Source organism: Trematomus bernacchii, unplaced genomic scaffold (genome assembly GCF_902827165.1).
Source record: "Trematomus bernacchii unplaced genomic scaffold, fTreBer1.1, whole genome shotgun sequence".
Taxonomy (NCBI): domain Eukaryota; kingdom Metazoa; phylum Chordata; class Actinopteri; order Perciformes; family Nototheniidae; genus Trematomus; species Trematomus bernacchii.
This window is the reverse complement of record NW_022987661.1, coordinates 165,001-186,797: the sequence shown is the minus strand read 5'-3', so window position 1 is coordinate 186,797 and position 21,797 is coordinate 165,001. Positions and strand designations below refer to the sequence as shown.

Sequence of the window (21,797 nt, the reverse complement as noted above, 5' to 3'; positions counted from 1 at the left end):
GTATTAAGAAAACCACAGGTGTATCTTTTTGCTGTTTTATGCTTTAATAAATCAAATACAGGTTGTCCCTTGACACTTAAAAAGAACATATTATGCATATGTTCATGTGTATATCAGTATGTAGTGTCTCTACTTTAAAGAGTCCTCTCCTGCTGATGTTCAGGTGTATATCAGTATGTAGTGTCTCTACTTTAAAGAGTCCTCTCCTGCTGATGTTCAGGTGTATATCAGTATGTAGTGTCTCTACTTTAAAGAGTCCTCTCCTGCTGATGTTCAGGTGTATATCAGTATGTAGTGTCTCTACTTTAAAGAGTCCTCTCCTGCTGACGTTCAGGTGTATATCAGTATGTAGTGGCTCTACTTTAAAGAGTCCTCTCCTGCTGATGTTCAGGTGTATATCAGTATGTAGTGTCTCTACTTTAAAGAGTCCTCTCCTGCTGATGTTCAGGTGTATGTCAGTATGTAGTGTCTCTACTTTAAAGAGTCCTCTCCTGCTGATGTTCACGGTGTATATCAGTATGTAGTGTCTCTACTTTAAAGAGTCCTCTCCTGCTGATGTTCAGGTGTATATCAGTATGTAGTGTCTCTACTTTAAAGAGTCCTCTCCTGCTGACGTTCAGGTGTATATCAGTATGTAGTGTCTCTACTTTAAAGAGTCCTCTCCTGCTGATGTTCAGGTGTATATCAGTATGTAGTGTCTCTACTTTAAAGAGTCCTCTCCTGCTGATGTTCAGGTGTATATCAGTATGTAGTGTCTCTACTTTAAAGAGTCCTCTCCTGCTGATGTTCAGGTGTATGTCAGTATGTAGTGCCTCTACTTTAAAGAGTCCTCTCCAGCTGATGTTCAGGTGTATATCAGTATGTAGTGTCTCTACTTTAAAGAGTCCTTATGCTGATGTTCAGGTGTATATCAGTATGTAGTGTCTCTACTTTAAAGAGTCCTCTCCTGCTGATGTTCAGGTGTATATCAGTATGTAGTGTCTCTACTTTAAAGAGTCCTCTCCTGCTGATGTTCAGCTGTATATCAGTATGTAGTGTCTCTACTTTAAAGAGTCCTCTCCTGCTGATGTTCAGGTGTATATCAGTATGTAGTGTCTCTACTTTAAAGAGTCCTCTCCTGCTGATGTTCAGGTGTATATCAATATGTAGTGTCTCTACTGGGACATGTCTCCATGCTTTAATGTTCAAAAAGCTCTTTATTTTTCTCATACTGCCTGTGCTGCAGCACCTCTTTTCACCCTCGGTCTGACACCAGAGCCCAGTCTGCTCAAGGTTCAAGGTTCAAGGCTTGTATTGGTCATGTGTACATAGCTACAGTGTAGTTATGACGATGAAAATATTAGGTCACAGGCTCCTCCAACAGTGCAACACAATGAAACTGAAAAAACTGAAAAAATAGTGCAAGTAAATACGAAAAGAAAAATAGTAAAAAAGTGGAATAGTGCAATAAGAGTCTATATGCAAGTGATTGAATATGATATATTAGATAAGTAATTTCTAAATTGCAGCCTGATTAATGTTGTGGATGTTGTTTCAAAAGTTCCGATGTTTAACAACTCTGATTGGTTAGCTGGCCGGCTCTGTTGTGATTGGTCAACTGCTTAGAGATGTCCCGCCCATTAGCCTATCACGTACAATGTGTTGGAATGCTAGTTAATACAAGTGCTAGTATTACATAGTGATGTCACTGTGTTAGGGAGAGAAGGATTTCAGCCTTTTCAGACCATTTACATGCACAACAAAAGTATATAACACACTACAGGAAAGGGGAAAACCCCTTCAGGACCTTTTTAAAACTAGCCATTCATCTGATGAGGTCTCAGGCCATTTTCTAATCGATTAATCTTGCTGTGGGACGTAATTAGTTCCAAGATAGAAAAAAAACCGCCATGCTTAGTCAGTTTCCTGTGCGCTCTGAAATGGATTTAACGTAGCAACATCAGGAGACTTGACTTTATGCATGCCAACTTTGTATAGACCTCTTGCAGGAAAGAGATAACGCCACAAAACTGCAAAGTCAACAGTTTAAAGTAGTGGTGCTACTGTTTATTATAAAGGACTACATTTTTGCTGTTGTCCTTTTTCTACCATAGTAAAAAATGGCACTTCTTATTGACAGCAGGTAGTGGAAATATGATTGTCCTTTTGCATCCCATCTGCCTGTGGGCTGTGGAGGAAATAACGACATTTTAATGAGGTAGAATTAGCAACACCATCCAACTTCTCAATCCGTCATCCAGACTTGTTTCGGGGGAAAATGACAGGAGACATTTTGTCTAGCATGTAATTTGTTTTTTCCAGTCTATTGTCCTATCTCTGGTCGACAGCAGTGACTTATGAGGGCTGTCAGTCAGGCACACAAACTCCATCTGAGTCAAGAATCTGTTCATAAAGACGTGAGCAGAGAAACGGAGCGAGGCAGAGGAGGATACATTGTTCCGTTGCTGAGACAAATGGCTTTGCAAAGTTACATGTTTTGTTATTATTTGTCACTTTCCCTCTGCCAAACACCGTCTGGAAATAAAGGCATTGTATTTTTAGATGCAGCACTTTGTCAGTGCCATTCAAGGAAGTGTTTGGTTTCCAATGATTTCTTCTTTAACTGTGGGGACATGATGCTCTCCAATGCTGTGTGACAAATTGGAAATAGTTCCATTTAAAAAAAAAAAAAAAAAAAGCTTTAAATCCTATTTTAAATTGTTGAAAAATCTGTTGCGAAACCAAACTTTGGCATGTCGTTTTTTCAGCCATGCTAGGAGCTTTTTAAAGGTTGTATTTACTCATATTGATGATACTAAGAGATTAGATTTAGATGTAATACTAACACCAGCTGCCAAAATGCGCACAAAGACAATGCTAACATGCTAATATTAAGGCAGGGGTGTCAAACTCAATTTCATTGCGGGCCACATTCGCATAAAGGTTGCACTCAAAGGGCCGGTTGTAACTATATAAATATATATATAAAATAATGTATTATATTACATTATTGCCTCTGAATTGGATTATTATCGGATAGGATAATAACTTAGTAATTAACTACGTCTGAAAACATAAGTCCAGGGCAAATAATTGCAAGTCTCTTCAGTGCGCATGTCACAAAACGAGATGCATTGTGGGACATGTAGTTTATGGGCAACCTGCTTCTGTAAAGTGGCATGTAACCGTATAATAAACGTATTATATTCTTTGCAAGCTCTTGCGGGGCCACATAAAATGAAGTCGAGGGCCAGATTTGGCCCCCGGGCCTTGAGTTTGAGACCCCTGTATTAAGGGGGTCTTTTTAGCATTTTAGAATTGGCTAGTTCCCATTGAACACAACCTTTAGCTGAGGCTGATGGGAATGTTGTGTGCAAGTAAATGGTCATGACTAGTATCAGACATATTTACATTTAGTGGACCATTAATGTCCATTACATGGCAGCAAGGCAGGTTTATTTATATATATTTAACTCAAAGTGCTTATATAAAGACATTCATTAAAAAGCCAGGAACATACAAATTAAACAAGCTAAAAGAGAACAAGGTAGGTATTAAATACAAGAATAATAGTTAGAGAGCGTAACATAGGATTACCTACAGTATTTGTTTTAAAAAAGGCAACGGCAAAATGAGAAAGTCTTCAGCCTTGATTTAAAAGACTTGAGAGATTCAGACGGCCTGCAGTTTTATGATGGTTTGTTCAAAAAGCAGAAAGCAGACCCGTCTCAGAAGACCTAAGAGTTCTTGCTGGTTCATAATGTAGGAGAAGATCAGAAATGTACTTTGGTCCTTAACCATTCAGTGCTTTATAAACCTACTATAGTATTTTGAAGACAGTTATTTGACAGACAGGAAACCAAGTGTAAAGAGCTCCAAACTGGAGAGACGTGATGTACATCAAACAGTGCTTGAGATATTCCAGTCAGAACCAAAGTAGTCGATTGACTAACGTGTCCTTATTTTGATCTACATCGCAATTCTGGCTGAGGAAACAACGCCAGAATAAAGCTTTACTAAACCAGCCAAGAGTTGAATGTTTTCTGTATCAATTATTTGCTGTTTGAGTCCAAAAATAGCTCTCAGAACGGTGGAAAGCCCACCTCAGTGCAGAGTAGTTTCCCTGAAGTGAAACACAACATTTCTCGCCTTTCTGAGTCACTGTTTGTAGGAGGAGAAATGTGTATTCATGAGCAGAACTCCTGCAAGTGTTCATCATCTCATATTTACTTTCTATTTTACAGAATGCAGAGGTGTCTGTGTTTGAGGTGAACATCCGGTTTGTTGGAGGTCTGCTGTCCGCCTACTACCTGTCTGGAAAAGAGGTAAGAAAACCCACTGAAGCTTCCTGTGGAGTTTCCTCATGAAACTTCAGGAATATATAACGCTGTGTCTTGACTGATTGATGAAACAGAACACATGATGGATGGTTGACATTGAGTGATTGAATGGGTGCTTTTATGTACTCAAAATCTTTAGTTATATCTCTTTTAATAGCTCGTATCCCATCAGCAAGTGCCAATCATTTTTTGAGTATAGGTCTTTTTCTCATCTAGTCCAATACCAATCAGTGTTGATGGCTTGAAAAGATCCTGAAACGTTGTTCCTCTGAGCTTTTGTTTTATGTTGTGGCTGTGCAAAGGTTGAGGACACGGCAATGTTAAAGGAGAGGTGTCATGCTTTTCCGGTTATTACCCGTCCCCTTGTGTGTTATGAAGGTTTTTATGCATGTAAACGGTGTGCAGGGTCAAAACCCTCAAAGTACACCCTATAACGAGTAAAACTCTAACACAGAAAATACCTCCCCAAAACGCCTCGTTGGAGATACGTCATTGCGCCATACGCTGCAGGCTGATAACAGACAGTTGGGATCGCGGCGAAATTCTCTCTGCAGACCCATTCTCACAGCGTTTATCAACCTTTTTCTTACTCAATATCAAGCCACACTTATTGTTTTTACTTCGGATGTGACTTTGTGTGTGCTCAGGATGAGTTTGGCTGTGTATCGCTAACAAGGAAACAACACCTCCACGGAGCTCAGCGCGATTCACAACGTCCCGACCAATCAGAGCACACTGTGCTCACAGGGAGGGTGGGGGCTGGAGCTATTGGAGCTACAACGAGCCGTTAAAGGCAGAGAGTGAAATTCAGTGAATACACATAGTTTACAGAGACGCTGTATGAGAAACCAATGTGAGTTTGGAAAAATGCACAATATAAATCTATTCTAGTAGACCTCAACAATGGAATTATGATCAGTGGAAATGGCCATGACACCTCTCCTTTAATCTATGTATAAAATGAAATGGATATTCTTAGGTTTTTTGTTTTTTTTTCCCCCAGGAACATCCTTGCATTTTAGCAAGAACATCGGTAAAATTAAGGTTGCCTTCAAGGTGCCTTAGATATTGAAAACTGCCATTGTCTCACTGTTGTTCTTTTATAGTTCTACCTTTTTTGAAGCTACAGGGAATACAAAGGTGGTACTCGATAGGCCTTGGGGGGATGACTCTGTTCTGTAGAGTTAAATGATAGCTTGAGACTTGTTTAATTCAAGAAAATTAGAAAAGAGAGGGATTCCACTGAGCTTATTGTGTGTCTTATCGTAGCGCCAGTCCTGCGATATGTGTCTAAATCTGCTTAGTGACAGGCTGTGAAAATAATATCAGCAGGGTATTACACTCAGATCGTGTTTCAATCTGCCAATTCAAGGACGCCTTTAAATCGTTTCTACTTTCTGTCTTTTAATTACACGCCTCAGTGTCTTAATGTATGATAAGACTTCAACAAATAACTCTTTTTAAATCCACTCAAAACCTGGTACCTGGAAGGTATTTTTTGAAATGTCTTCAAAGTTTATATCTGTTTCTATACTGATATCACTGGAGGGATTTTGCTCTGAGTCACTTGTATCTTCTCTGCTGTTGACTGCTGCTGTAATCTGTACTTGTATACACATACACAGGTACTACTATCCTAATCTACAGCATCGTTATAGCGCTGAGCGAACCAGAGCTGTGAGGCTAAGTGCTTCTTTATTAGCAGGAGAGATATCACAGGAAGGATTCAGACTGTGAGTTTTCTGATATCGAAACCTTTTCCCAACCTCAACGAGTCTTTAAATGCTTCAGCACACAGAAAATCTGCAGCAACATTATTTATTATTAAAGGTGGGGTATGTAATTTATTCCAGAAACACTTTTTGTTATATTCCATGGAATGCTCTTAACATCCCGATAGCAATGAATACATTAAATGCTTTGACAATAAATACATAAAAAAATGTCATCTGTGGAAGCCGTGGCGCTGTAAAAAGCACGACCAATCATCTGAGCCGGCCCGGCTAAAATAACTGGATGGCCTACCTGCCTGTCAGCCTTCCATCTGTGCACAAACTTATCTTGTGCCCTCATTGGTCATGTGCGCGTTCGTGTGTGTTGGAGGAGGGGCTCTGTAAGGAAGTCTGAAGGAAGAGGCAGATTTTTTCCGGTTGTGTACTTTCAAATTCTAGCGCACTCGAGCTGGTTTCTCCAAAATGACATACCCCACCTTTAAGTGCTGGATTTTTTTAAGGCTTTTGGCTTTAAATGTGTACACTAACAAGAGCAGTAATTGTTACTTACAGAACACTTACCATAGCAAAGTTGTTAAATACAAATAATTATTTAACAAGTTTAAAGTTGTTAGGCGCTACTTTATAGCTTAGCACCTTATTAACCAAAGTATATTATTCATTCATCATTTACTGTAATTACCACAGCCAATATGCAGTAACAGTATAACACAGATCACATAGGTTAAGTGTTTACAGTCATTTTAAGTGGGCCCTAAATGTCAGTAAGCCTGCAACGAACACACATTTAAATGAACTTATTATTCTGCATATTAGTTTCAGGTTTTTTTGGTGTCATGAAAGCCCAACTTTGTGTTTCTAAAATGTGTTCTTTGTCCAACAAAAAGTATAAAACTCAAATGAATGCAGTTATCACATAAAGAGAAAGAACAACTGCAAATATTCATAGTAAAAAATATAAACTTGAACCACAGAAGAGAGGGATTAGCATTATTGTTTGAGGTCAATATAAAAAAGTAGTGTGTCTGGTTTTAAGCCATGTCATACATTTACAACCAAGATTATTATGCATAACCAGCCAATCATATTCCTAGAAACAAGTGACGAAAGGTGGACAACATATATGAAATGCCACCAAACAATTCCTTGCTTTTAATACAGTTTTTAAAAGACAACAAAATGTGAGAAATGTTTGAAACGCTGGAGGCCAACTGTGACTCAGCAGTCGCTCTTATATCCATTTATTCTTTTTGAGAGACTTCAAGACTTCCTCCAGCATTTTATGTCAGCCCTGAGAGGTCGCCCTACCCTCAGCTGCAGGTCAGGGTGCCCTGGAGGATGGATGGATGGAGGTGGATGGAGGGAGGGATAATAATAATAATAAAGCTTTATTTATATAACACTTTTCATACAACACATGCAGCTCAAAGTGCTTTACAAAATGACACATCACAAGTTAAAAATAAACAACAAGAAATTCCCCTCAGATTATTTGTTAAGAACTTTAAAAAGGTACATGCAGCTAAATATAACATTTTATCAGGTTAATAGACACTAGGAGGTACAATGTATGATAGAAATACAATACAATATGGTGGAGGTGGATGGATGGATGGAGGTGGATAGATAGATGGAGGTGGATAGATAGATGGAGGTGGATAGATAGATGGAGGTGGATAGATAGATGGAAGTGGATGGATTGATGGATGGATGGATGGATGGAAGGATGGATGGATGGATGGATGGATGGATGGATGGATGGATGTTTGATGTTTGTCCTGAAGGCTGTTGATGGACAGGAGGACTGAGTGTTTCTGCCTCTAAAGGAGTGTTAGTGTCGAGCTGAAACACTGCTGGGTGACTCCGAGGGGTTTATGGGCGTAAAAAGACAAACACCATTAAAGCCTGCTGGGCAAAGTGATTTCAAATAAGTTGTTTTGACCATGCAACGGGTCAAAGGGCACACAGATATTCAGTTTTACAATCACACAAGTGAAACAAATAGTGGCTGTACAATTTGGAAAAACTGCAACTATTCGGACTGATATTGCAATTGTAATTTGATATGTGTCATCCTTAAAGAAGCTCTTTACCTGAATTATGTAGACACGTGTGTAAGCTGCAGCAATTCAATTCTTAATTGAGATATTACTCTATTTCTTAATGCGATTTCTATAAGATATTGCCAATTTGTGAAGCCGTACTGGATCTATATTTCTTAAAAGTTATCTTAAAGGAATTATCCATTTTCAAAGTATTTGCAGATCATTTTTGCACCAATTTACTAGTTGTTTAATATACTTATCATTTCAGGTCCCAGTGAATATTGGGACATCCTGTCAGTGATAACATGTGTGATACTAGACATTAACTTATCCCGTAATATTTGTATTTGTGGTACATTATGATCAGTATCTATTTTATTATCTTTAATTCATGTTACTTTTTCATGTGAAACTCGTCCTTGGTCAGTAAACCACAATTTGAATGTGCACTCAAAGCTTTTTTCAGATGAACACTCCAGTTTTCCACATGCTACACTATAACCCGTGCTTTTGGAAACACACTCATGATAAAAGCTCTTGCAGATAAAGTGGAGCTGTACTGCGGGTACATTTAGCAGACTGACATTTTTAAATAAAAAACGGGACTAATTGAACACTGGTCAGGCATTATGTAACTCCCCATTTGGAATATGTATTAGATAAGGATGTACCTGACCTGCTGAGATGTTCCACCTCAAAACCCAAAGAGACCACAGACAGAGAGAGTGAAGTGGAATAGAAAGAGAAAATATGAGATGTGACCTCAGAAACTATTAAGCCTCTTCACTACCTCTCTAGTGTTGCTGTCTAAATTGAAAATTGATTAATTAGAGACAGGAAACGTAGTCAACAAAAGCCCACGCAAAACACTCCATAATGAAAAAGTGTCAGTAAAACACTTCCTTAGACAACTTGTCTACTTCATAATGTCCTCTGTGGAACCTCTATAGAGTGCCACAGTGCCGCGTCCTAAAACCCGGAAGTAAGTTAGCATGTTACCACTTCAGGTTCCTTCGACAAAAACGCAAAGCGATTTCTCCATAGGGTTTTGGAAAATAGCTGGAAATAAGGTCTGTGGTTGAGACACATTGAAGAGACGGATCACGTTTTGTTCTACGACATTAAACACATCAGCAGTGACCCCACTGGTGATTTCTGAAGAGTTGACGTGTCTGAAAAACGATGGTTGTTACCAAGTGGCTGAATAGGACTACAGAAGTTGTCGAGGCCGTTGTACGTCATTACGCCGAACACGTAAACACTCCCGCTAAGTTTGTTTGCCCTGTTCTGCTTGAAAGCAAGTACCTGCCTCCTGCAGACTGTTCAAACAAACGCTTCAACTTGTACCATTTAGAATCTGTATGTTTGAATATGGATCTTAAGTTGGCGTGACGTTGAAACAGCGACCCTGCTGTAGTTCGTTTATAGCATAACGTTAGCATTTTGCTTCTGGTGATTAGATTATAAAATTATAAAAGTAGGGTAGACATGTGGAGATTATCCGGCTGAACAAAACGTGATCTGTCTCTTCAATGTGTCTCAACCACAGACCTTATTTCCAGCTATTTTCCAAAATCCTATGGAGAAATTGCATTGCGTTTTTGTCGAAGGAACCGGAAGTAACGGGTTTTAGGACGCGTCACTGTGGCACTCTATTAGTTAAACAAATATGTATGAAATATGATTGGCAGTAGTTGTAGAGATGTCTCTGCAGAGGTATTTAGTAGTGACATACTTTAAAGGGCTAGGAAATATGGTAAACAAATCAAATATCAACATATTTTTGAACAAATCCCTCAGTTTCATGAGAGTATTGTGGGGTTTAATAGGTTTTTAACTACGTGTACTAACAGGTAGTCTGGCTGCAGGTATAAGAGATACACCTTAAATGGTTTATTATTTCAACCTCTTTGTTGTCATGAACTATCAATTACAGAATGGCTTTTGTTAAGAAACACGTTTTTCTTCTTTAACAATGGATCAACTAGTTTAGCTGGCAGCTGCCGAGGTGTCTCCTTGTTATTGTTTCTGGTACAATAGCTTCGTGTTACATGTTGAAAAAAAACATTACATTACCTCCCATTTAGCTTCAAGTAAAGTGCAATAAAACATCAAGATACAACCTCAAAATAGCACAAATCCTGCAGGCACATTAGCTTTCAATAAGACAAACCATTTTAAGTGCAAGTTGAAGCTTGGATTTAACCAAAATACATGTGTGGCTTTCTTGTCAAAGAAGACAATAGTATCATCTCTGCAGTTCATGCTCCTTTAAGCTTGCTTCTAAACCGTTAATGTTTAATTTGGATAAGTCCAGTGGTGTCTCTGTGTCTAAAGGAGGTCCGTAAGACGCCTAAGAATCCTCTGCTTTGGTTTCAGAGTGACAGGATTTCCACTTTAATCTGGATTGTTCTCATGGATGAGGGAGGCATCTGGGACACTCATCCCTCCATCAGCAGATTACTCCGTCATACACAACTAAAGGAGATAGGGATTAGTTTTCATCACAATCAAACAATCATTGTCCTTTATTATAATCACTCCAGGATGCAGGATGAAAAGCTTCTCTTATAATGAATAACAGCTTATTTTAAATGCCGATCTTCACAGCAAGGATTTGGTTTGATTCCTTCACACTTTAATTCCAATTTAGCACATTACAATCTTTTCATGAAGACATGCTTGAGGGTTTTATTTTTGTTTTAAGTGATTATACATTTCTTTATGTTGCTTCCTGCCTTGATTTCTTCCCTCATCTTTTCTGATTCATTTGATTTTCCCTTCCTATTTGTTAGTTTTCTCTCAAATGTCTGCCTTTCTTTACATTTTAAGAATAAGAATACTGTTTGTTCCCACTGGAAACATGTTGAAATATAGCCATTATGCATGCTATATCAATTGATCTTTTGTGATTTGTTGGTACATGACTTCCTTACAATCCAAAAAGGAAATAAAGGAAATTCTCAATAGTAAAAAAAAAAAATAAGTTTAATTCATTATTAAATGTTGATGATGGTGAAACTTCTATCTCAGAAAATGTAAAAAATAAATGTACAAAGCAATTTCATCAAACTCTGCAAGTGATTTCTACTTGTTTTGAGGTAGGTTGATTGCATGTATATTTACTGCAAATAAGTATACAATAAAAAAAAGTATATAACATAATTTAAGCATATCGTATGGAATTATGCATCTGTAGCATCTCTCCTTCTATTGGTTAAAATGTAATTCTTCACTTCTTTCCAATTAATCAACACTCACCTTTTCCACTTCCTTTTCTCTACAATATCTTCTGTCCTACTCTTCTCATTTTCCTGGCTTCCTGTCTTACATATTTTCTGCTGTCCTTTCTCTGTCTTCCCCTCCTTGAAGCACTTATTTGATTAGTAGGAGAACTGGATTTAGTTCATCTCTCCATATGTCGTTTACCTCCTTCCTTACATCATCCATCCCTTTCTTTAGGTGGTTAAAAGCCTGAGAGTAAGGTACATACAGCCAGAACCAGCTGTACTTTAACTGATCAATTTTTAATCAAAAGGAACGAGGTCTCTTTGAGCCACAGCCAGAATAGGACTGACTGAGAGTGACGCTTCACTTTCTCCTTCTGACTCTTTCCAACTACTCTCATCACTCTGTAACTGCTGCTCCATCACCATCCTTAAAACAACTCTTTGTTAAAGGTCCCCTATTATACTGTTTTTCATCAATATATTATAGGTCTCAGATATATACAGAACCTGTCTCTGATTGGCTCCAAACACCAAACAGATCATTGCAGCATCCCATAATCCCCTCTGTTTCAGCCCTGTTTCCAAAGTGCTGATTCTCTGTCTGTTACTTTAGATGAAAATAAGGAGCCCCTCCCCACGCCCCTCTGAGAGAGATTTGGTTACAAAGAACACAATGGTGCTCTAGGAGGAGATTCAGGTGATAAGTTGAGGGGGGGGGGTTACCTTGGTTGGTGATTGGCTAATGGTTACACAAGACAAAACATCGTTATGACATCATAAAGTGGCCAAAATCTGATCAGCTCATTTTCAGACAGGTTTTTATATAAATGGATCAGGACAAAAAGAGAGAGAATCTTTGTTCCTGAAACTTTCAGAATCTCTTTCCACAGAGGGGACACATGTTGATGTAGAAGAGACATGGGGAAGAGGGGACACATGTTGATGTAGAAGAGACATGAAGAAGAGGGGACACATGGTGATGTAGAAGAGACATGGGGAAGAGGGGACACATGTTGATGTAGAAGAGACATGAAGAAGAGGGGACACATGTTGATGTAGAAGAGACATGAAGAAGAGGGGACACATGTTGATGTAGAAGAGACATGAAGAAGAGGGGACACATGTTGATGTAGAAGAGACATGAAGAAGAGGGGACACATGTTGATGTAGAAGAGACATGAATAAGTGGTTTTTGCATAATAGGTGACCTTAAAGGCTAAAATCCCAAGAGACACCCGCCCAGCCTGAAACGGCTCCATTAGACTCCTTTGTTTACTTCCGTAGTATAGTGACAATACTATGTAAAACTCACGCTTCTATTGGTTAGCACTCCAACACATTGTACATTATATAGGCTAAGGGTTTGGACATATCTAAGCGGTTGTCCAATCACAACAGAGCCGGCCAGCTAACCAATCAGAGCAGACTGGGCTCTGGTTTCAGACAGAGGGTGAAAAGAGGTGCTGCAGCACAGGCAGTATGAGAAAAATAAAGAGCTTTTTGAACATTAAAGCATGGAGACATGTCCCAGTAGAGACACTAAATACACATATGGACCTAAAAATAAGCAGAATATGTCCTCTTTAAAGTCTATACTGTACATGTATATAGTTACTGGATGGTGTAATTATCCCGTCTCTCTAATTTGGGATACCTTTTTAGGACTCGTACTATTACATACTATTAGAAAGGGTGGACAAAACCCACAGTCATTGTTCCGTACAAAAATGCTCCCTGAGATTCAGCCAAAGCACATATTCAGCTTTCTTTGAGTGGTCATTTCCCAACATAATGCTACTTTTAGTAGAAAACTCCCTCCTCAGACAGTGCTTCCTTTGCTGAGCTGCTTTGAAGGGATATGTCTTTGTTGAATGTAGACTAGATTGGTTGTAATGACTTTAATTCAAAGGGTTTGGGTTTAACTTGACCTGACATAACGCCAGCAACAAAGCTGCTACAGCTGCCAGGACAAATACATCATCATGATAGGGCCAGCACATACTTTTCTTACTAATACAGTTCAATATATAAGACATACAGTATGAGTTAATAAATCAAAAGCATAAAGGATAAAAGATTCAAAGGCTATATTGTCATATGCACATGTTGGCAATTAAGGGCTCCTCAAACAATGCAACATACAATAAACAAAGACATAAATTAGCACAATTGCCGCCAAAACTTTGTTACTGATCTTTGTTACCCAGTTCCCCCCTGGGATAGATAAAGTACTCTGATGGTCCATTGTTTAGCCAGATAATGATTGGCCATTGGCGACCGATACTTACCACAGCAGCATTCTTGTAATTGCGTTTGGCTTTGGTCTGGAGAAACGTCTGCTCTCCATTGGACCACGGCGCAGATTGACTGATTTGTTTTGGCTCAGTTTGGTTGTTCCCTGTGTTTCTGTGGCATAGACAACAGGAATTAGCTGAACTTCAGGTTCCTGTTGTCAGGCCTTAATTAATTTCCTCTTTACGGTCAGTGATGAATCAGATGGCCCTAGCCACACGGAGACGGTAACGAAAACGAACCGAATTCGATATCAAAAAAGTCTTCCGTCCACACGCAATCGGCACCAGAAACGTGTCCGTCCACACGAGACCGCTCGACCCGCTGGAGACGCTGTAGTACTTATGCCGGGCCTGTAAGTGGCGCTGTACTTCCGCCACAAAATACACCAAAAGCGGCGTAGAAGACTTCACGAGCATGCATGGTTGCCATGGTTGCCCTTCTGTTTATTCTCCGTGGGTGGATTTAGCAGCAGAGGTGGGGAGAGGCAGGGCTCTGGCTGTTTCTCTTTTTCTCCCTCCCCGAGGCAAGCGTGTGCTCCTGCTGTCAATCTCCCCGGTAGTCCACCAGCAGATGAAAAACACCCACCTCTCCGCCTCTTCCAAGGGACGAGGGAACCGTGCGGCGATCAACATGTCCGTTAAAGTTTAAATCTTCCGGACAAAATTTTAAAAGTGCCGGTCAAAGGTATTCTTTGTTATTTATTGAACTTTAAAACAAATGAATAACGACTCTATATAATAATATAAGAATAATATACGGAGTCTCTCTTTTCTCTCCTGACAACCCGTCAGTATTTTTGTTATCAGGAAATGATCGTATAGGGCGTAATCACGGAGCCGTTTGGCCCCCCAGAGCGTTGCGTCTGCAGTTCTATCCACCTTGTGACCCGTTATTGTTATCGTTATCATTTCTGCGTGTCGGCCTCGTGTGGCTGCAGCCTGAGACTCGAGCACGACTTTGCCAATTCCTTCTGCTAATTGATTGGTCTCCATTAAAGTTATATTCACAAAGCTCAGCACACTCTTATCTGCAATCAGGCAAGCATTCATCTTTCACTTTCATCCGTGGCCTTCATGATAAACTCGTACAATCACTGAGTATTGTTTCAGATGAGAGGACTTTGGTTGGAGTCCTTGAAGCTTTTTAGAAGTAATTAGGATTAAAGCTCACCAATGATTCATTAAACGATACAGGTGCTGTGATGCTGACGTGTGTGATTACACTTTGATTAGGCCATGTTCTACCTAATTGCTGAGGTGTGCATCTCTACATCCGTTAATCGCTTTTATCCATTTCCCATATCTTGTCTGTCGTCCCAAGGTTTTTTAAACATGGATAAACATTTTATTCTTTTAAATAACTCATCACAAAAAAGATTATTTACCATTTTGTAGGCTGGCTTAGGGACACCATTTTGTTCACAATACTAGAGGGAACAACCTATTTTCTATAAAATGTAAACAATATATCCAATCATCATGTTGTGTTTTTTTAAAAGGATCTGCACCAAACAAATATGTTTTGTGAAGTCTGCATAATACTATTAGTAGGATTGTATATCTCTGCAGCTCCATAGTACTTCCTTTATTATGGTAAGCCAATACATGTGCAGTCCTAGTTCTTTGAAAAGTGATACCAGAGTTTTCTAATATCTGCCATGCACTTAGAGTAATTACAAGTAGGATGTTTGTAATATATGATCATGTTATAACTTTCCTTCTTGCAGTGTAGTATTACATCAGAGCTGCATTAAACAGAACAAGATATGCTGTAAGTAAAAATCAATGGAGAGAAAGCCGATTGTACCTGACAGGCTTTCAGACAATTTAACACTCATCACACTGAAGTTTGCTAACTGCAGGGTGTCAGGATGTACACAATGTGTTGACGTGTTGATGCACCATATGGCTGACAGGATGGTATATTGAACAGCTGCTTTCTTTAAAAAAACATCACATTATATGGCTGCTTTAACACAGTGTCTCTCAAGGACTTTTTAGAGAATTCACTCCAGGAAGAAACTGAAAAACAAGTGTTATTTTGTCCAACTTACCGGAGCTTGTACATGTGATGCACACATAAATGAGACCCTCCTCTTCAGAGCATGGTTATCCCCCAAAACACAAGGTTAGGATCCCTACTGTGAAACTAATATTTCATGTCCAAACTAATTGATTCATGCTGTCAGCAGTTTGGTCACTCAGGGCTTTAGTGTGAAAGTGTGATTCATCATATTTCATGCTAGCCCTGAGGCCATGGATAATGAGTAATGAATAAAACTAGCTTTAAGGTAGCAATGGGCTTCAGAGCCTGGGATTTAGGTTAGCTAATGGCTAAAAAGTAGAAGCGTGAAAGGATTAATGTGACAACCACAGACCACTCCACACCACTGATAATAACTCTGCTTCCAAAAAACTCTGCACTACATAATAATGATTAAATAAGTGAGCATGACTTGACAAAAACTAACAAATCTGCGTTTAACTCCAGCAAAAAGTACCAAGAGCACAATCAGATGTTCGGAAACCAGTGTCTGACATGTTGATATGTGTTTTATGTTGCACTAATTTGTCCATAATTAACATCCATCACACTGTAATTAGACAGATCCAAAATACACTGAATCCAGATGTACATGCAGAGATGGAAGAAGTACTCAGATCCTTTTACTGTGATTTAAGTACAGTAAAAGTAGAAATACTTCAATCTGAAATTACTAAATTGCAAGTAAGTCCTGTTTTCAAATGCTACTTTAGTAGAAGTACAGCAAAATCGAATTATTAAGGCATGACTTGAGACAGCAAGCTGCTGGTGAAAAGCAGGATGGCTTCCTTTTAAATATATGATGTGGGTATTGTCAGGGAATAATTTGCCCTGCATGTCCTCTTTCGCCCTCTGACGCAGAAGCCCAGCCTTGGGCAGCATGCTATCTCCCTTAAGGAGGGGCTGCCCTAGCATTTTGTTGTTGTTACCAGTTTTTGACCGGGCACCTCTCGGTCAGAGATAGTTATTGTTGTGGGACACCTCCTTCTCGGGGTGTAGATGACCCCGAGCCATAAGCGACAACAAATGTGGTTCAGTGTCCCTCAGCTGTTTAGTCTATCTATTGAAGAATGTTGATTATGACACTCTGAACTAGTTAAAACCTGGAGCTACAGGAGGGCTCTTCAGAATTGATTGTGGCATCTCAACTATGTGGTCAACTCGTGGCCCGTGACATGTCTTGTGAATTCTCCGGTCGAAGCTCCAAATAAACCGTCAGTGTTTGCCATCAAAGCTCCAGCTCTCCTCGTGTCTCTCTGAGTCCTGTCTCTGCTTCAGAAGTTTCCCCCACAGGTATGGCTGTACGTTTATAAAAAACACAAGTTATTATCAATAAAAGGCTAATTTGAAAACTCATGGTGTTAGGATTCAGACATAAGACTCCCCACAATCCCCGGCTTGAACTGAATGTAGACAACCACAGGCAGAATCACACAAAACACATGTGACACACACAAACACACACACATGTTCGAAGAGGCAGCCAGGAGCAACCCGTAGTGACAGACCGCCTCCTGAGACTGACGTCCAATCAGAGTGATGCACACACACACATCCACAGCTCTCCATTTACTCCATCCCACTTCACTGTGCAGAGAGGGGAAGAATAGAGAGCTGGATGACACTTTACTGCTGGGTTTATTCATCCTTTAGAGTGTTATTTGTATAGAGAGCAAGGCGCTCACAGACAGGGTAAGAGTTGGATTTCCATTGGGACCTGTGATGCTAAAAATACCTGCAAGCATGGCACTGTAGATTCCTTTTAGATGGACTTAAAAGCATCCAGCAAACAGTGATATCTTGGGATTGTCAAACACGTTTCATTCATGTGTTTATATATATATATATATATATATAACCTTACGAAATACGCTGCTTTCCTGGTTCAATTTATTTTAAAAATAGCATGTACTTTGCATGTGCAATCGATTGTTTTTCTAGGTTCTCTTTGGATGTTTGGGTTTGGTTAAACATACCACTCAGACTCTGAAATGCACATAAGATCTTTTGAATGGTTTTATTTCATAAACCTGTAAGAGTACTTTTTAGAAGAAAGGCTCCATGTTCCTGAAAAGAACCACATAAAGATTTCCCTCCTTTTCTTCCACTTGTTACCTTTTCTAAGAGCAATGCAGCTAAAACCCAGGAGGCAGCAGATAGATACCCACACTGAGATGTCTCAAAGTGAGAGTGTGGGAGTGTGAATTCAGAAAGACTTTCAGGAAATGAGCCCAGGGTTTTCTACCAGATATCACAGCAAGCTGCTCTGAAATGACAGACTGACAGTAAAGTGTTCACTGTAGATGTGACTGCACTACGCAGTATAGAATAGATGATGTGACTTTTTCAAAAACAACAATCCAACTTCACACCCACTTCACGCCGCCATTGGTTAGCTGTGCGGAGGTGAGAAAGCTGCAAGGTTCGTTTTGTCACGCAACTATTTTGTTGAGTACAATATATAAAGGTATTACAGGACAAACTGTCTGAAAATGTGCACTTTAACTCCAATGTTTACAATCAGAATTCCTTTATTCGTTAACATTAACATTGTTTCAGTAAAATAGTGATAAAGACACAAATAACACGGTGTTTAATAAAGTGGCAAGCACACATTATTAACAATTTAAAATCAAATACTTGCACATTCCAAGTACTATGCAAATTAAGTAAAACAAGTGTAAATTAATGAAGTAGCTGCCAGATGATGTTAGTAAATAGTATATTTACTACTGTATAGTATATATTACACAGTGTTATATAGCATATATATGGATGGATAGATACTGTAGGTAGATAGATAGGTAGGTAGGTAGGTAGATATTGCAATGGTTTAACCACATTGTACTTCATTATTTGGATGGATTTAATATAATTGCTTGTATCCATCTATATTAAGTATGGCTGCACAATTCATGGAAATGTATCTACTGTAAATCACAAAGTAGTGCTTTATTCAAATCAGGTAGCAAAATCATTTTTACTGACTAAATATGTGTTATAATACCATTTTGAATTAAGTATTGTTGAGCTGTAGAGATTGTTCCGGGCCTACACATTGTTTTCTACAATCTTTGTTTGGTACAGATCCTCTTAAAAAAATCCCCTCCATTATAATTTTATAATTTTATCATCATTTTGTTATGATGGATCCAATTTTTGAATCATATCGCAATTACAATATTGGTAAAAAAACAATCGCAATCTTTTATTTAGTTTTCCTGATATCCAGCCTGTGACACTGCTTTCTATCAATACGTGGCTCTGATGATAGAGACACTCTCACAGACGGAGACAAGCTCACTGACACAAAGCCGCCCAGAGTAATCCCATCTCTGACCTCTCACAGAGCGGGTCAGCACAACAACCTGCACCACACACACACACACACACACACACACACACACACACACACACACACACACACACACACACACACACACACACACACACACACACACACACACACACACAGAGAGACGCTGGGTGTTGCGGTGAGCTGGGCAGAGCGACAGACAGCTTCTATCTTCTATCCCCAGGAAATCCCATTCACTTAGAGAGAAAATTGGCTTTGCTCGATGGACAAAAAGAGACAAAAACAACCCCACACACACACACACACACACACACACTCACACTCACACTCACACTCACACTCACACTCACACTCTCACACACACACACAGGGCAAAGGTGATTTACCAGACGTAGAGAAAGCTTTTTCTGGATATCTATCTTAATCTCTTGTCTGATCTGTTCCGAGGAGGGGGAGCAGGGCTACAGAGGGAAGGATTGAGGACAGAAGAGGAAATGATAGTAATGTGTGCACCTCAGTCGGGCGTTAAATCATACTCCTGTGATCTGTCATTTTGCTTCAGTTCTTTTCCCGTATTGCTGACGAGCTGAGTACTCTGTGATGCAACTGAAATGCTGCAAATGCATTAGTAACAGAAAGAGAACACTTCAAATAGAACGTGTTCATTAGTCTGTTGCCCTGGTGCATGCTGGGAGGATCACTTAAACAAGCCTACCTTGGGAAGCAACAATTTCATTTAAAAGAAAACTATTAATTCTTTCATACGTTTCAATGAATTCCCCCCAAAAAAGGACTATAGGTTATAATTCTCAGAGTATTAAGTGTCAGAAAACTGTGAAATGCCAATTAATGATTCAAAATGATCTCTCTAAATATCTGTTAATGTTTTCAGAAACATTCAAAATATCCAAAGATAATACGTTTGTTATGATCTAACATAGGAAGTTAAAGTAAAATCTCCTGTGAACGATAAGATAAAATACATTAAAATATTATATTAACAGAAAAAGTAAAAATGTGCCTCAATATATTCTAAGCATCGTGCAATATATACAGTCGCATGTTCCTATTAACACAAAATGAATGCTGAATTGCATGTATATACAATCTTTTAAAAGCTATTAAGATGTATGTAGCAATTCAAATGAAGCAGTGTATTGGCAAATTACATTATGACTGTCCTAATTTTGCTGAATAAAATGAAATGGTGAATATGCTGCCGGATTAAATACAGGTCGCACACTGGCAGACACACATGTAAAAGGTTCAAATTGCCATGCAGGGATTTAAAGCTGTTACACTGCCGCCAGGTACTTCCTGCTGAGGCTGACTGACCAAAAGCACTTTAGATAAGACTCGCTTCAGTGAATCAGGAGATGGAAGAGTCACACACACTCGGTCCCACACACACACACACACACACACACACACATCTATACAGTACACACACACATACATGTTTGATATTGTAAAGGTCAAGCAGTAATGAAATACTTTATTGAATCAACGCTCACAAAAGGCTGTAGACTGGACAGCACTAAATGGTTTTATGATAAGGCGAGATGAAAATGATGTATGATATGATTAGTAAACTGGTCAACGCTAGTATATTCAAAGATGTGAACATGTCAAACCAGTAATACATGGAGAAGGTGAAACTATTAAAGGATACAATTATGTAACATGGAGTAATGTATGCAAGAAAGGGGCCCTGTTATGCTCATCAGGTTCATATTTGAATTTAGTGTCTCTACTGTGACATGTCTCCATGCTTTAATGCATGCTCATACAACCCCCCGCCACGCACACACACACACACACACACACACACACACACACACACACACACACACACACTCACACATACACTCACACACTCTCACACTCACACTCACACACACTCACACTCACACACACTACCACCTCCACCACCATCCTTTTCCCCATTTTGGCCATCTCTGCTGTTCCAAAGCAAAGTGCCTTACATGTCTACACACACACACACACACACACACACACACACACACACACACACACACACACACACACGCACGCAGCACCTCTTTTCACCCTCTGTCTGAAACCAGAGCCCAGTCTGCTCTGATTGGTTAGCTGGCCGGCTCTGTTGTGATTGGTCAACCACTTAGAGATCTCCCGCCCCTTAGCCTATCACGTACAAGGTGTTGGAGCGCTAGCCAATAGAAGCACGAGCGTTACAAAGTGATGTCACCGGAAGTAACTAAAGGTTTTCAATGGAGGGAACTTTGGTATTTTAACCTTTGCAGACCATTTACATGCACACAAATCTATGACACACTACATGAAATGAAAAACCTCCACACAAAAAAATAGAACCCCTTTTAGGAAAATGACAAAAAACAAACCTAAATTACAACAAGCAGAACATACATAATAAAACACTCTGTACTAAAGCTTGCCCCTGAAAGCAACCTAAAAGTACTTCTATCTAAAAAACACTCACTTGTATGCACACATTGCCTCAGGATCCCTCATTTGTAAAACACTACCGGCCCTGCCTACATGGTTTCAACACAATAAACGACAACACCCTCTCTTTGTGGCTTTTAGAGGGACATGTTGTATGTATTGAACAGAGTGTTTTCTGTGTTATGTGTGAGTCTGAGTTCAGGAGCAGCTTCGTATGGCTTCCAGTTGCTTTTACACAGTCCATTAACAATTGATGTCCTGATTTTCTTTTTTCAGTCTCTTTGTAGTTGGAGAGCTTTCAGTGGATACAGTGTGTTCTCTGTGAAGTAGGCTGGCTTTGACAGTTTTGTTTTTATTTGTAACGGTGT

At 39.4% G+C, this 21,797-nt stretch overlaps 1 protein-coding gene across 1 annotated transcript in view; it reads left to right on the top strand.

The window, feature by feature from the left end:
- Positions 1 to 4,223: 4,223 nt before the first annotated feature.
- LOC117486858 (mannosyl-oligosaccharide 1,2-alpha-mannosidase IA-like) overlaps positions 4,224 to 21,797 on the top strand; it is a gene marked incomplete at its 5' end in the record, with an annotated part of 88,621 nt that continues 71,047 nt past the window's right edge. The window contains 1 exon segment of the mRNA XM_034135429.1: positions 4,224 to 4,304. Coding sequence (XP_033991320.1) covers positions 4,224 to 4,304 — 81 coding nt within the window.